Source organism: Malaya genurostris, chromosome 2 (assembly GCF_030247185.1).
Source record: "Malaya genurostris strain Urasoe2022 chromosome 2, Malgen_1.1, whole genome shotgun sequence".
Classification (NCBI taxonomy): Eukaryota; Metazoa; Arthropoda; class Insecta; order Diptera; family Culicidae; genus Malaya; species Malaya genurostris.
The window spans coordinates 102,759,557-102,774,940 of NC_080571.1; the positions used below are offsets into that span (position 1 = coordinate 102,759,557).

The 15,384-nt window shown below is 38.2% G+C and overlaps 1 protein-coding gene across 1 annotated transcript; it reads left to right on the plus strand.

Moving 5' to 3' along the window:
- The first annotated feature begins 7,481 nt into the window (after nt 1–7,481).
- On the plus strand, nt 7,482–8,564 carry LOC131428730 (uncharacterized). Its single transcript, XM_058592776.1, has one exon. It carries the CDS (start codon nt 7,482–7,484, stop codon nt 8,562–8,564), a length of 1,083 nt encoding a protein of 360 aa, XP_058448759.1.
- Nucleotides 8,565–15,384: the final 6,820 nt, after the last annotated feature.

The window sequence follows — 15,384 nt, forward strand, 5'->3', positions numbered from 1 at the left end:
GTGGAAAAATACTAATAAAATTGGTAGTTTTCGACTTATCACGCTTCAGTTCCGGAACCGGAAGTTGGATCCAGATAAAATGTTCTACAAATTTGTAGGATATTATAAGACCTTTCATTTGAATCTTAGTTTGCGGAAATCGGTTGAGTTGTTCCAGCGATAGTTGAGTGCAAACTTTTTCTCAAATGTTTACATATTACCATATAACTCCGGAACCGGAAGTCACATTCAAATGAAATTCAATAGCAAGCTATGGGACCATAATACCTTTTATTTGAATCTTAGTTTGTGAAAATCGGTTCAGCCATCTCTGAAAAAAGTGAGTGCATTTTTTTTCATTTTTTTGGTACATATCATCCTATATCTCCGGAACCGGAATCCGGATCGGAAAGAAATTCAATAGCAGGCTATGGGATTATGAGACCTTTCATTTGAATCTTCGTTTGTGAAAATCGGTTTATCCATCTTGGAGAAAAGTGAGTGCATATTTTTGTTACATACACACACACATACACACACAGACATTTGCTCAGTTCGTCGAGCTGAGTCGAATGGTATATGACATTCGGCCCTCCGGACCTCGGTTAAAAAGTCGATTTTCACAGTGATTGCATAGCCTTTCTATATGAGAAAGGCAAAAATCGATTTTTCATGAGCTACCATACTCTAACCCGGAACAATTGATGTAACTCGGTCAAATGAAAAGCTAGAGAGGTGCTTTTCTCAGCAAAGTTGCTCAAAATAAAATTTCCTATAACTTTATTGTACAATAAAATCATTTTTGAGCTCGATTAAAAAAGTTAGATTTCAGATTTCAATCTAAATAAGGACCACCCTAGTAATATTTTATATCAAAAGGAGCGCCATTTGATAACAAACAACTTTTGTGAAGACACCAACCACAAAAAACAATATTTAATAGCGAAAATATTTTTGTCACGCTAATTTCCCGTTTCAAACCATAGTGCACTGGTGTAACACTCATCAAAAGTGCGGTGTAGCTCTTTGCAATGGAATTGTTTATTGTAGTCAAGGGTTACTGTTTATTTTTCATCATTTTTGTTGGTTTATTCATGCCTTCGTGTAGCACTGCACCGGTTATAGTGCAAATTAAAAATGAAAACGCCATAAGTTTCTGTAAATCGGATCACCCATGTTCGAGAAAATTGAGGGCACATTTTGGTCACATACACGCACAGACATTTTGCAATCTTGACAAACTGAGTCCGGATATCAATTGAAAAGCCAGTTTTAGCAGTGATGGCATAATGGGTTCCTTCTTGTAAATGATTTGGTTATTCAACTAGAAAGAACTGCTTAAATTGCTTCTCTTAATAATTAGGAAATTTCTGTGAGCACCTTGACGTTTCCAATTGTGAAACTAATCAACTAATCTGAGAGCCCTGCGAACCAATTGAGTTTTTCGAGTTCAATACATCATAAACGAAATCGAAGGAGCCTGTTGTGGTAATATTTTTAAAGCTCAAAGCTTTTATCGATTTAATAAGGTATTTCATCGTCGCAGCCAACCTCGACCTTCGTGACAGTTCACTGACACTAAGGACTGTACTCGAGCAAAATGAAACAGTCAAAAATGATAGCTCATTTTAAGTCGAATATTTTTGAAACTTTCAGAGAATAAACAAACGCATATTAGGGCAGGGCAGGGCAAAGACATCATATTAACAAGATATCCAGCTCTCGCATTTCCCGAACAAATCTTTGGCAACATCCTTTTTTGCGACCATGGCGCCCTCAGGCGAGTCCGCATCGAATCACGTACATAGAAGTAGGGGAGAGAAATGTCAAATTCGTACGCGCCAAAATAGCAGCACTGCGCACCCATACAATTGACATGACATGTTGAATGAGACGCCGTGCGATGGCGTTGCTGAACTGAAGATTGAGATCGCTCCAAGCAGACAGGGTCTGCCTAGGGTGAATTACCGCACCTTGGACTTAACATCAAATTCTGCGCAACACTTGCACCAGCTTTCTTGCACACTTTCTTCCACTCTTTCTTCATATCCTTGTCATTTTTGAAGACCTTTCCTGTTAAATGAATGTAGAAATTGAAGAGCCATAGTACTCAAGGAAGAGCAAGGAAGATAGCAGTTTAGCTGCTTTCTGTGCCTGCTTAAATGACCTTTTTCACGTTTCACTTTTTCGTCAGGTTCACTGATTAATCTGTGTTAAACAGATTCGCAATATACTGCACAGAGTTTTAAAGATTTACGAAATCGATCACAGTCTGCCAATGAGCTCCTAAAAGTCATCGAATGAACAAGCATTTAGCTGGTGAGGAAGCTGAATAAATCAACTTTGTGAAAACGTAGCTAATATGTGTATATTTATTACCCATACCTGTTCTGAAGAATCCGGACATGAAATTCGGGTCTTTGTTGAAAAAAAATTAATCATATTCACATCGAGAGTTTGTGTAAAGAATTGTCCAAGACTCTCACAACCTTGTGACATTCGTGCACAATCTACAGTTTCCTAGCTACAACGATTTGTTGAAAAATATATCCACTCTGTTAAAAAATCAGTCTTGAGTCGAATTATTATCTCCAACTGTGCAAAACGAATGGTTTACCATACTGAAGTTTGAAATAATCTTTCATTTCGGGTGTACGTAAATTTGAATGATCCATTATTGAACATTAGAGAGTAAAGTCCTTCCCATACAAAATTATTTCAGGTTGTATGTATGGAACATTAATTAATATCGCTTCCCACCTACGGGAGCAACTACCGTTCTAGAGCAGTATCTAAACCCTGACTGACTAGTTTATATTAACGATAAACCTTCGCGCTGGGTTTACCAATTTTCCCTCGAACTCTAGAATCATAAACCTTCGAATATATTTAAGATTAGAATGTGTAAACCGGTACTGGCTGCTTGCCAAGTTTAAGTTTAGTTGACAGCTATCCGTGAACTGCTACCATGCTTGAAATATTATACGTTAATTTGATTCTTCCATCTATGTCATAAAATCGGTTGCGCTTTTCCTCCATTCAAACGCAATAAACACACGTAACACGAGTTGCGTATTGTCTCTTATGACAAGAATTACTCATGACCACGTTATAGAATTTGCAAGACACAACCGTACCTGTCCGGACCATGACAAGTGCATGGCTACTCTGTTTTAAGCGAGAAGTAAGATTTATGACGTTTCATTTTTTGTTGTAATGTGGTCATGTGATCGAAAAGCTGAATACTCATCGTTTCAAATGGTTAAGCTTTGCTAGAAGTTAATGAACTGTTCGTAGCTATGTGATTGATTGTTTATTTTCACCAACTAACGATTCATTAAGAACTAACATAACCAATCATTTATTACCAATAGTGATATGAGACATTATGACGGTTACAATTTATTTATGAAATAACTTAAAGAACAAAAAAAACAGTTGAACATCTTTGACCAAATTGACATTCACTTGCCTGCGTTAAGACCTAGATTTGCTAGGACGTGATGTAGTTATGCAATTCATTCCTCGCCCGGTCGATGCAGCTCTTGGCTCAAACTGGAAAGTAGCTGGAATGCTGATGTAACTCGATTGCATATATTTTGTTCCGCCAATTAGCAATTTCAAACGAAACAATTATCGCTGGAATAACACCCATTACTCGGAAGTCTATTGTTGGCCGGCCTGCAATTTGGATCTAATCGACCACGTTCTGATCGCAAATTGCATAAATTTGATTCACTCTTTCTGTCGTACAATTTGCTATTACGAGAATCGATTTTTATCAGAAAATGCCATTTTCAACTGCAATTAAATTAATCAGTTTGCTCATTTTGTTAATATGAGAAACTGTGATTAGTATGAGATTTCCTCAGGTTCGTTAGTAGTTTTAAAAAACATGTTACAAGGGTTGCTCGATAAGTTTTGAGTTATCGCAATACTTCTTTCAATACGACAAATCTGACATAAACAATAGTTGAATGAATTAATTGGTATGCATTCTCAGAACACTTTGTCATTTAGATCATTTTCAGTGAGTTGTGAATTTCGTCTCGGATTGACGGTTAAAGGCATAGGGCGCTGGTCTTACAAAGTCTTTTGAAGATATTTTCCATGGAGTAGGAACGCTAGTTCAGAAGTTGGTTCGACCGTATGCGAATGTGGAAGTGATTTAAATAAAATGTTAAATAAAAGTGATTGTTTCAACCGTATGAACGAAGCTTATCACCAAAACAAAAGAATTCCAGTGGTAACTTAATATCCACTTGAAGAACAAAATCCAACTGCAAAGCACATGTGTATGTACGCAGGCATGGCAAAAACACGGATCCGTTCTGCACGGTACTCACTTTCACTCATGAGCACACCACCAAAAGTATTGAATGCTACGCTTTGTGTCCGTGTTGAAAAACAAAAACCGAACGCAGCAGAAAAAGCACCCGTAGCGGTGGTCGTGTAATTGCCAAGCAACGGTGTTTGGATTTTCGGGCATCACTAAAGTCGAATGTCCCTGACTTCGCAAACACCGAAGTCGAGTGATGCCGATTTTGTCTTATACGTTGCTTGCGCTATAATCGCCTATACCGCCACGGAATGACGAAAAATGCGTTTGAATGATTCATTCTTTTTTCATCAATACGCAGTGTTTGGACATGCCTGGTATGTACCGCGTACTGAGCATTATCTTCTATTTCAATAAACCAAACCAGGGTTGCGAACGGTACTGGAGAATGACACAAAACAGCAGACAGTCAAACCGCGCAAATGACTGCAGTCGCCGGTTGTATTTCGCCACGACTGCAGCAGATGAAAAATGTCATAGGTCTCATGACATTTTTTCTCGTGAATGTCGCTGTATGCTCTCATCGATAGCTGTTCTACTCTTTTCAATTTTAGAATGGCTAGCCACAATCAACAGTAGCTCGTTCAAAATTCAAACACTTTCGAGAGACAGTCGCCAACAAGGCTTAACTTTAAAATTTGTTTTATGTCGATTCTCATAAGATGTAGGGGAACATGCACAAGAAAGTCTTGCTTCCCAATGCAGACGGTTTTTTGTGTATCCTAACGTGTTTTGTTTCTCCGCACTCCCGTTAGAAGGAAGCGGTTCAGTGAGAAAAGCAAAGTAAATGCTGTGACTTCCAGAATTTGGATGCATTTTTTCTATCAAACAATTAACCCCGTTTAGCATGAACCAGAATTGTAATATAGTTATAAGTAATAGGAGCGCAAAACTTATTGTCTCTTCTGTAAGATTTCTTGCCTTTGCGTCATATTAGAAAGGCAAAAGCTGCGCTCCTGATACTTCGTGTATGAAATGGCAGTGACTGTCTTATGCTTGGAAACAGTATAAAAAAACTGTTTCAATCCACCTAGTGGTGTAATGATGCCTTTTTCATATCAATCATACCAGGGGCGGCAAGTTCCGTGAACATTGGGGGGGGGTCATTGAACTTTGCATTATATAAAGCATTTTTATAAAGGAAACGGAGAGGTTAGAGCAATTAAAAAGCAACCAAGTAAATAAATAAAGAATAACCAAAATTCGAAAGTGGTAAAATATGGCACATTTCACATTGTAGTAAATTAGTTTAAAAATTTTAGTAACTTAGTTCCCAAGTAGCACGTTAAGTTGCTGTCCTGTATTTTTCTACTGATTGTGTAATTTATCAAATTAGTGTATATTACTATTCTAGTAACTGTTGTGTTATGGAAAAAGCGCAATTTTTCTGTGTTGTGCAACATATCTTTAAGTTCTTTCGTTGTTACGAACATTTATTCACAATTATTGTGCAACTGATACAAAAACCCATGCATCGATCCCATTACAAATGCTGCAATTAAATCAGCGAAAAAACGATTGTGAAACTCATGGAAACTACTACGTAATGTAAACAAGAATTGAATTGATGTTTACAAAAAAATAGCAAACATAATCTCTAATGAATAAGTTTCACATTTGATTTTCAAAACAACTGCCCGTAACACAAACTTTAAAAATATTATGCACATAAATAAATGGTAATACTACATACTGTAGAATTGATCTTTTATCTTTTAGTAAATAGAAAATCGACAACGAACTGCATTTTTATGGTGAAACATGTCTTCGCACGCCTGAAATTTTCATGCGCCTTTGAATGTACGTGTTTTGATGATTGCACATCAATTTCTATGAAAATGACAATCTATTCTTTTCAATGAATATGATCGGAATAGTTGTCAAAATATGTATAAGAAAGCTATCAAACATTCATAAACCTTTTCAGATGATTTCAATCATATTGATGTTTCAAATAATCTGAATAAACTTGAAATGAATTTTTCTTCAATATTTTCCAATATGGCATCGAGGGTAACAGTGTGTTGAAAAGAAAATGGTTCACCCAACATAATGATTCATTTCACCTAAATAAAAGAAAATAAAAACATGCAAATATTGAAAAGATAAATTTTTGTTTTTATTTTTATCAAAATAGTTGTTTTTATTTTTATCAAACTAGTTGACTTAAACAGAATACAGTTAAGTCATTCATCTTAGTGAACCCGACTTTTGTGATACGCACTGTAGGTATGCTTTAGTTGCAAAAAGAAGTTGCTCAAGCGGTAAAATATAACTAGGAGTGTGACTATGATGAACTTAACTTTTCTTTCAATATCTTTAAAAAGTGATGTCAGGTATGTTCGTTTTTTTCGTGAGAAAAAAACGGATACAAATTATTTCATTGTTTTTTGTTTTCATTGCATATGTAATGCTGTAGTTCTCTAACTTTTATGACAATATTCACTTGTCGACAAGTTTTGCATTCATTTCAAGTAGATAAATCTGGTACAACCAATGTTGCTCGAATATCAAAAATACAACGAATGTCTATGATCATCGCTCGCTTTCCTTCGCCTTTGTTCGATAATCGTTCTGGTATTCGGACTTGTCCGTATATTCGGGCGCGAACGAAGCCGACGCTGCTTCGTTACTTGCACGAATATCTATTCCTTGCAGTTGTTATTCGCATTGGACATACCCCCGAATGACTTAACGCGAATATCGAACGAATATTCATACAGCGATCATCGCCAAACCTAATTCGCGATGATCGTTCGTGCTGTCTTTGAAACATGCAAATTAAGATGTTTCCCCCCGCACTATTACCATAGTCTTATGTGTATGTGATGAACCATATTCCAGCATTCTAAGACACCAAGGACGAACGGGTGCTTGCCAGTTTATCAGCAGCAGTGTCGCAAACCCAATCATCCTTCCTAGAAGTCATGGCGTAACCAAATTGCTAATAAAGAATGTCCACGAGCGATTTCTTCATCAAAACCATGCGACCGCGATAAATGAGCTGAGACAGCATTACTACATTCCTCGATTGAAAGTCGTCTACAAATCGATCCGCAACAGTTGTCAATTCTGTAAAAACGAACGCGCTCGGCCGCTAGCGCCTTTGATGAGCGACCTGCCACCGTCACGCCTCGCTGCCTACAGTCGACCTTTTAGTCACATGGGGGTGGATTACTTTGGGCCAATGACAGTATCTGTCGGTCGCCGATCGGAAAAACGCTGGGGGGTTATAGCCACTTGCTTGACTGTACGGGCCATCCATTTGGAAGTCGCTCACTCACTCACTACTGACTCGTGTATTATGGCTCTACGCAACGTGATTGCTAGAAGAGGAATTCCAAATGCTATTTATAGCGACCGCGGTACAAACTTTGTGGGCGCTAATAAAGAATTGAGGACGCAGTTCGACCAGTTAGACCACGATAAGATATCAGCTGTATTCGTCACATCCCACACAACATGGAGCTTCATTCCGCCCATGTCGCCTCATATGGGTGGAGCGTGGGAGAGACTAATACGCACGGTCAAGCAAAATCTAGACAGGTTACTCCCAAATCGTTCGCCAACAGATGAAACACTACGGAACATACTGATTGAAGTGGAGCACATCGTTAACTCAAGGCCGTTAACTGAAATCCCGCTTGACAATGACCAATCTCCAGTTCTAACTCCCAACCATTTCATCATTGGGTCGTCCAACGGACTGCTTCCTTGGACCTGCTTCGACGATAATCCTGCGCGACTGAAGCAAAATTGGCGTCTATCGCAGAGTGTAGCGAACCAGTTTTGGAAGCAATGGTTACGCGACTATCTTCCCTCTCTGACTCGCAGGGCGAAATGGATCGAGGAAGTAAAACCGATTAAAATCAACGACATTGTGGTTATCGTCGACGAGAGGTTCCCTCGCAACTGTTGGCCAAAAGGACGTGTCATAGCGACCAAAGTAGCATCAGACGGACAAGTTAGGTCGGCAACCGTGCAAACCACCAATAGGGTATACGAGCGGCCGGCCGTCAAGCTCGCGGTTCTCGACGTTGACGTACGAGAGAATACATCTCAGAAGGATCTTCGATGCATTGAAGAGGGGAGTGTTAAGAACGCAACGTCGATCGACGGCTCCAGTCCACCCCTGCGTAAAAATACCAGAAGAAACGCCGTCCACACCCGTCGACTGACAGGAGGATCGGCTGTCGAAATGTCAAAGGATGTTGACGAAAGACGGGAAGAAGAAAACGAAAAGTAAAAGAAGAAGAAATGAAAAGTAAAAGTGCACGCTTTCAAGCCGGAAAAAATTGAATTTTGATCTACTTAAAACTATATAATTTAAAACTTAACCTAATCGTGTTGAACTAAAACTTAAAGACTAAGGTTCAGGAATAGTAATCAAGCCAGTTCTTCGTTGAATTGTTGGTCGATAGAGAAAATACACTGCAGTAAGTTATTCCTATTTATAAATACGAATTTACATAAAAATCCTTCCCTTTTCTAGAAATTTTGTAACTCTTAAATAAAAGATTTCACGAAACGCAGATACAATTTTTTTATCGCCAACAACTGCTATCGAACGAGATATGATGAATTTATTAGATGAAAAATGCTTCGCGAAGAATGGAAACCAACGATCTTCGCCGTGACGCTATTCGAACCAATTCGAAGAATAAAATAAATGAACGAATAGCTGCCCTTACACGAGACAATATTATTGTCAATACAAGGAGTATTGACAATACTTTTGATCGTGTAATGGAAACTTCATTGGATTGACGAAAATATTGTCAAAAAATCAAACCTGCTCATCAATCCTACAATACTTTCTCTCCAGAGAGGAAACAGTTAAATATGTACAATGACCGTTTCTCTCAATGTTACTATATTCAGTTGCAATATTTAAAGCTCCAAACGCATGATTTTTTCGAAAAACGCGGACTCAAGTTACCAAGCCAATTGGATTGACGGTATTGACAATACTTTGGATTGACAATAATATTGTCACGTGTAAGGGCTGCTAATGACAAACGAATGTATAAAACGAACATGCACGGTGTATACCAGCAGCGAAGAATGGATTAGTATATTCGGGTTCTCTACGATTATTGCTTATTCCTTTTGCACCCTTCTCTCTTTCGAGCAGTGAATAGTTCAACGTTGTTCGAGACTGGCATATTCGAAGGCAGTATAATCACAGCAAGGATGCGTGAATGAATTAGTTACACGAAGAATATTTGCAACATTGGGTACAACAGTTTCGAATTGTGTTTCTAAAAATGAAGGAAACTGTACACACTGAGCTAAAATTTCATGAGACTGCCAAAAATCGACCAAGCCTGCAAAATAGTCTTTACTGTGAGGTTTTCAATTCGGCTTGTCATTTTTTGCCTTGCGGAGAGCATAATTTCGCTATTTTTTTTTCTTCACAAGAGATATACAGCCATTTCGGCATATATTGAGTCGGATACAATTATGACAGTCATTTGGAAAATTTTTGATAAGTTGAACAATTGTTTTAGTTACTTCGTTTTTACATGACGATGTGAACATTTTTGCAGAGCTACTATAACTGCTAGTGCAACGTGCGCAAGTTTGTGATTTGCTGCACAATTGTTTCAGATGTATCTTAAATTGTTCTATAGTAATTTTTTGGGTAGTATTGTAAAACTTATCAGTGATAAGTTGCACAACCGATTTTAATATATTTGAATATCTTTCTGAACTTATCTAACATAAAAAAAACAATTCTAAAACAATTGTAGAACCTCTTGAAATTTCAATAAGTTACATTTGCTACTTGGGTAGAGAAATGTGAAGGATTACGGAAACGAATCACAGGGATAACAGAAAAAGTGTTATATCATAAGATATTTGTAGCGAATTTTCTAATAATTATTCCAGTTGCACAAAACATGGGGGGGCATGACCCCTCCAATAAATCTTTGGAGGGGGGGGGGGGGGCAAAAAGTGCTTTGCCCCCCCATAGTTGCCGCGCCTGAATCATGCTATCATATATAACACATTTGAAAAATCATTTAATATTTTTTTTATATTTTGTTATAGTAAAACATTTTAAGAATATTCTGTAAAATTTTCAAGTTTATTGGAACGAAACTCTGGAAGTTATGGACCTTTATCTATGGCTATCTCATTCTGCGAAGAAGCAATAGCTCGGCGCACAGACCCAAGATTTCTACTTCGATTGACTTCAAAACTTAATAAAACATTCTTGAAATGTTTCGTTATAATAAATTATAGAAGAAACAATATGATTTTTTGAAAATGTTAGACCCTACGGGCTCCCTGGAGTGATTGTTTCCATTGATTTTATAGACAAAAAACTTTAAACGCGTTTTCCTCGAAAGCAAAAAAAAAATTTAAAAAATTTTTTTCAAGTTTATTGGAACGAAACTCTGGAAGTTATGGACCTTTATCATGGCTATCTCATTCTGCGAAGAAGCAATAGCTCGGCGCACAGACCCAAGATTTCTACTTCGATTGACTTCAAAACTTAATTAAACATTCTTGAAATGTTTCGTTATAATAAATTATAGAAGAAACAATATGATTTTTTGAAAATGTTAGACCCTACGGGCTCCCTGGAGTGATTGTTTCCATTGATTTTATAGACAAAAAAACTTTAAACGCGTTTTCCTCGGAAGCAGGTTTTGAAAGTCCGTGTCTATCATCACTCGAAAACTACTGCACCAATTTTTTTCAAATTTTGCACAAACTTTTAACATATAAAAATTAGACTCCAACGTTTTTCTTTTCGTTGTTTGTTACTTTGAAGAGGAGCTACAAAATGGTGGATTTTTTCGTGAAAAATCGTAGTTTTCACTTTGAACAACCACCAAAAATTTTAAAAATTAGAAAAAATCAAACAGAAACGTTGGGGTCTAGAAAAACTGCTACTCTAATTATGCTGCGTTCATTTGTTCACTTCTGATTAGTCTGCGCAGAGATATAGTGGACAGCACAAATCATGATTTTTAAGAAGCGTTCTCCAAAAATGCCTCTTCACCGACTTATTTCTCAATATTTTTCAGGAAAAAAATACAAAATGTTGTTCGAATGATGCTTTTTATCATGCAAAACATTTGAATTTATTTTGTTGAACGATAACTCTGGAAAAAATTCGCAAAAATAATTAATTTTTTCAATGTACAGGGTCCGGCACTCGAAGTGTAACCAACTTCAGACCGCTCGCGCAGCTGACGCACGGGCATCAGCTCTCTAGAAATTTGCTAAATGACAGTTCGGAGTTGTATTGTTTACAAGCGCAAGAAAGCATTTTGCCAAAAGTGAACGCGAATAAAAAATCTTGACTTGAGAGAGCGAAGAAATTGCTCCGTTTGGCCGAAAGCGGTCAATTTCCGAACATTGTATTTTCAGACGAGAAAATTTTTCCAATTGAGCAATTCGTAAACTCTCAAAACGATAGGGTTTACTTGACCGACCGTTCATACGAGAATTTGAGTCATCGATTGGCCACCAGGAGGCAGCACCCGCAACAGATAATGGTTTGGGCCGCTGTAACCGCAGATGGGCGCTCTCCAATCGTTTTCATCGAGCCTGGCGTCAAGGTAAATGCGACATATTATCGGGAAAGTATTCTGGAGGTTGCTTTGAAGCCGTGGGCAGACAAACATTTCGGTGGCAGACCATGGACGTTTCAGCAGGACTCGGCACCGTCTCACAAAGCTCGAGTGAACCAAGAATGGCTGAAAAACAACGTTCCGAACTTCATCACGTCCACACAATGGCTCTCGAATTCACCAGATGCGAATCCAATGGATTATTCTCTTTGGGCCATTTTGGAGAGCAAAGTCCGAACTAAAAGATACACCAGTCTCGAGGCGCTGAAAAAAGTTATTGTCCGCGAGTGGGCCTAAATACCTGCAAGTCACATTCGGCAACTTGCGATTCGTTTTTTGACCGTCTCAAGGCCATAGTCAAGGCAAAAGGTGATCATATCGAGCAAAAGTGAATTGATTCTGAATTTTGTATTATTTTTACACATTTTGTACTTTGAATTAAGTAAAAGTAATTTTCCAAACTGAATTTATGGCAATTTTAATTGGTTACACTTCGAGTGCCGGACCCTGTATATTATTTTTAGAAAGTTTTTTTTTTTTTTTGTTTCGATTATAGAGGTTTTAACCTTAAGGTCATTCGCCTCTTCGGGCCAGAAAAATGTTCTGACCCTATGTGCGGGGATGGGAATCGAACCCAAGTGGGCTGCGTGAAAGGGCATCGACTTACCCATCACGCTATACCCGTCCCCTTTTTAGAAAGTTCAATTTATTACCTACAACTTTTTCTTACAATTGTTTGAAAATAATGTGGCCAAAATACGTACGCCCTTTTCATAAATTAGACTTGAGTGAAAAAATCTCTAGACCAGCTAAAAATACTTCATTTGCTATAACGAACATACATGCAAAGTTTCATGCAAATCGAAGGAGCTCGTGCCAACAGTCAACCGATTCCGCATGGAATTGCTCAAATGACAATTCTTTTCAACAGGCTGCGAAGAACAAAATGCGTCACCTACGAATGTGTTGAATGACAATATTGTCACTGCAGTTGAGGTCTGAAAAACGCAACTAGCGATAATTGATTATATCACGTTCATTGGGCAATCCATAACGTCGCTACTAGTGCGCATAGTATTGCATCACTATATGAATAAAGCTCGGTACTTACAATATCATATATTCCACGTCGAACATGATAATAATGATTGTCGCTGGAATTATTTTCCAGTTATCAACTGCCACGAGAATACATTGTAAAAAATGACGTAGCGTGCCAACACCCATTATATCACCTTTAGTGCACCGTTTTCGCAAAACATTCGCAATCATTCTAAATAAAATTGCACTTTTGGAAAACGAGTTTAATTTACACTGCTAACAAGTGTTCATACCAAGATAACCCTTGTATCGTGAGATTTGTTTTTTATTTGTTCCAGATAAGCTTAGTCCCTAGCATTTTAATATGCTATGACACTTGAAGGGTTAACCGAGCTGTAGTAAATTTTATAAAAGCAACCAACGGCCCTTAGCAGTACTTTTCAAAGTCGACAGCTAGTCCGAAAATGTTCTTACTATGGCACTTTCTAGCGCCTCCACTACTACTTTTCGTATCTCGTGCTTCGTTGGAAGAACCGTCGTTTTGATCGAATTTCTGCCGAACGACATTACTAAAACCTATCCTTCGCCCGTTCGAGCCAGGCTCGGTCAGAAGTTTGTGGTGATCATCTATAACCCGGAAGATCTGCCAATAGGTTTAAATTCACCCAATTGTCTGGATAAATCGGACGTGTATCGATTCTTCGAAAAAGGTTTATTTACATCTCCAGCCGGTGTTTGGTTTTGATTGAATCTAAGTTTGTGGAAATCGGTCAAACCATCGCTGAGAAAAGTGAGTGAGATCCATTTTGGAATATATGACCACTATTTCCGGTGCTTCCGGAACCAGGATAGCCGAAATCGCTTTGTTTAGTTGCCTTCTGATAATGGCTATCGATTTGTGTAGTTTTGAGACCAGGTTAGGGATTTTCACGTGTTTTGTTTCTCCGGTTCTAGTGACGGTATACAATATTGAACTCACTTTACCCTATAACTCCGGGACCGGAAGTCGGATCCGGATGAAATTCCGAAATTACGTATGCGACCGTGAGACCTTTCGTTTGAATCTAAGTTCTAAGTGGAAATCGGTCAAACCATCGCTGAGAAAAGTGAGTGAGATCCATTTTGGAATATATGACCACTATTTCCGGTGCATCCGGAATCGGAGACCGGGAACCAGGATAACCGAAATAGGTTCGTTCAGTTGCCTACTGATAATGACTATCGATTTGTGTAGTTTTGAGACCAGTTTAGAAAATTTTCTACGGTTTTTATTTCGCCGGTTTATGTGACGGTGCACAATATTTAACACACTTTACCCTATAACTCCAGAACCGGAAGTCGGCTCCGGATGAAGTTCAGGAATTCCATATGGGACCGTAAGACCATTCATTTGAATCTAAGTTTGCCAAAATCGGTTAAGCCATCTCCGAGAAGACCTAGTGAGATTATTTGACACATACACACACAGACATTGCTCAGCTCGAAGAACTGAGTCGAAATTGCAAAAAAAATCAGTGGAATTGCTCGTGTGGTAATGAAATTTTATGGACTTATTGATATGTTACAACTAATTCGTGGTCGTTTCGTTTCGAATTTGCCAAGTCATAACATACAAAAAAAATTATTTTATCTAAGAACCGCTCGATTTAGCGTTTCTCATTGACTAAATGTTCATAGGAATATATTCTGCAACCCAAGAGTTCTGGAACTATACAACTTAACTTTTGACGAAAAATTCGTCACTTTCGCCTTCTCCGACTACTGAGGCTCAGCTGAGTGAACGGCATGTCACATGAACATAAGTCAATTGTAGCCCATGCACGGGCTGACGTATAGAGGGCGTAGCAGATGGGATGTGACATTTGGTGTTCAAATTTTTGTAAGTGGCCTTTTTCGCCCCGGTCTCGCCTACTTGATCTGACATTTTCAGTTTTTCAAAATCGACCAATGCTCAAATCCAAGTCGGTGTTAGTCTACATTATTTCAAACATTTCAACAAATTCTTAGAAATATGAAATGACTGTATAGGTTCGTTCATCAACGAATATTCAGTCATTTAAAATAACATTCTGACTGTTTTTCAGGCATGGTGGCTGGAGAGTTAACTCGCTGCTACAAATATTTTCTTTCGTTGGAGCCTGCACTATTGAAACAACCCTATAGGAATCATTATTGAGGAAAAAAAGATATGACAAAAGGAACGATCACACTGATCCGTTTTCTATGCACATTTGATTGCTGCCTTTAGCATTCGTTCCGGTGAATATGGTAATTTGCATTCGAAAGACGCCTGAATTAGACAATTATTACACTCGCAGCAAGTGACCCGGTCGCGTATGGCTGTTCACAGGAACTGACATGTTTCACTCACGAGAGCATAGAGGGCATCATCAATTGTTCAAACAGAATTAATAAATGGAATAACCACGGTGATTG

Bases quoted from the DNA above. Each gene is read 5' to 3' on its own strand.
- LOC131428730 (XM_058592776.1), top strand. From the start codon at position 7,482: ATGGGGGTGGATTACTTTGGGCCAATGACAGTATCTGTCGGTCGCCGA.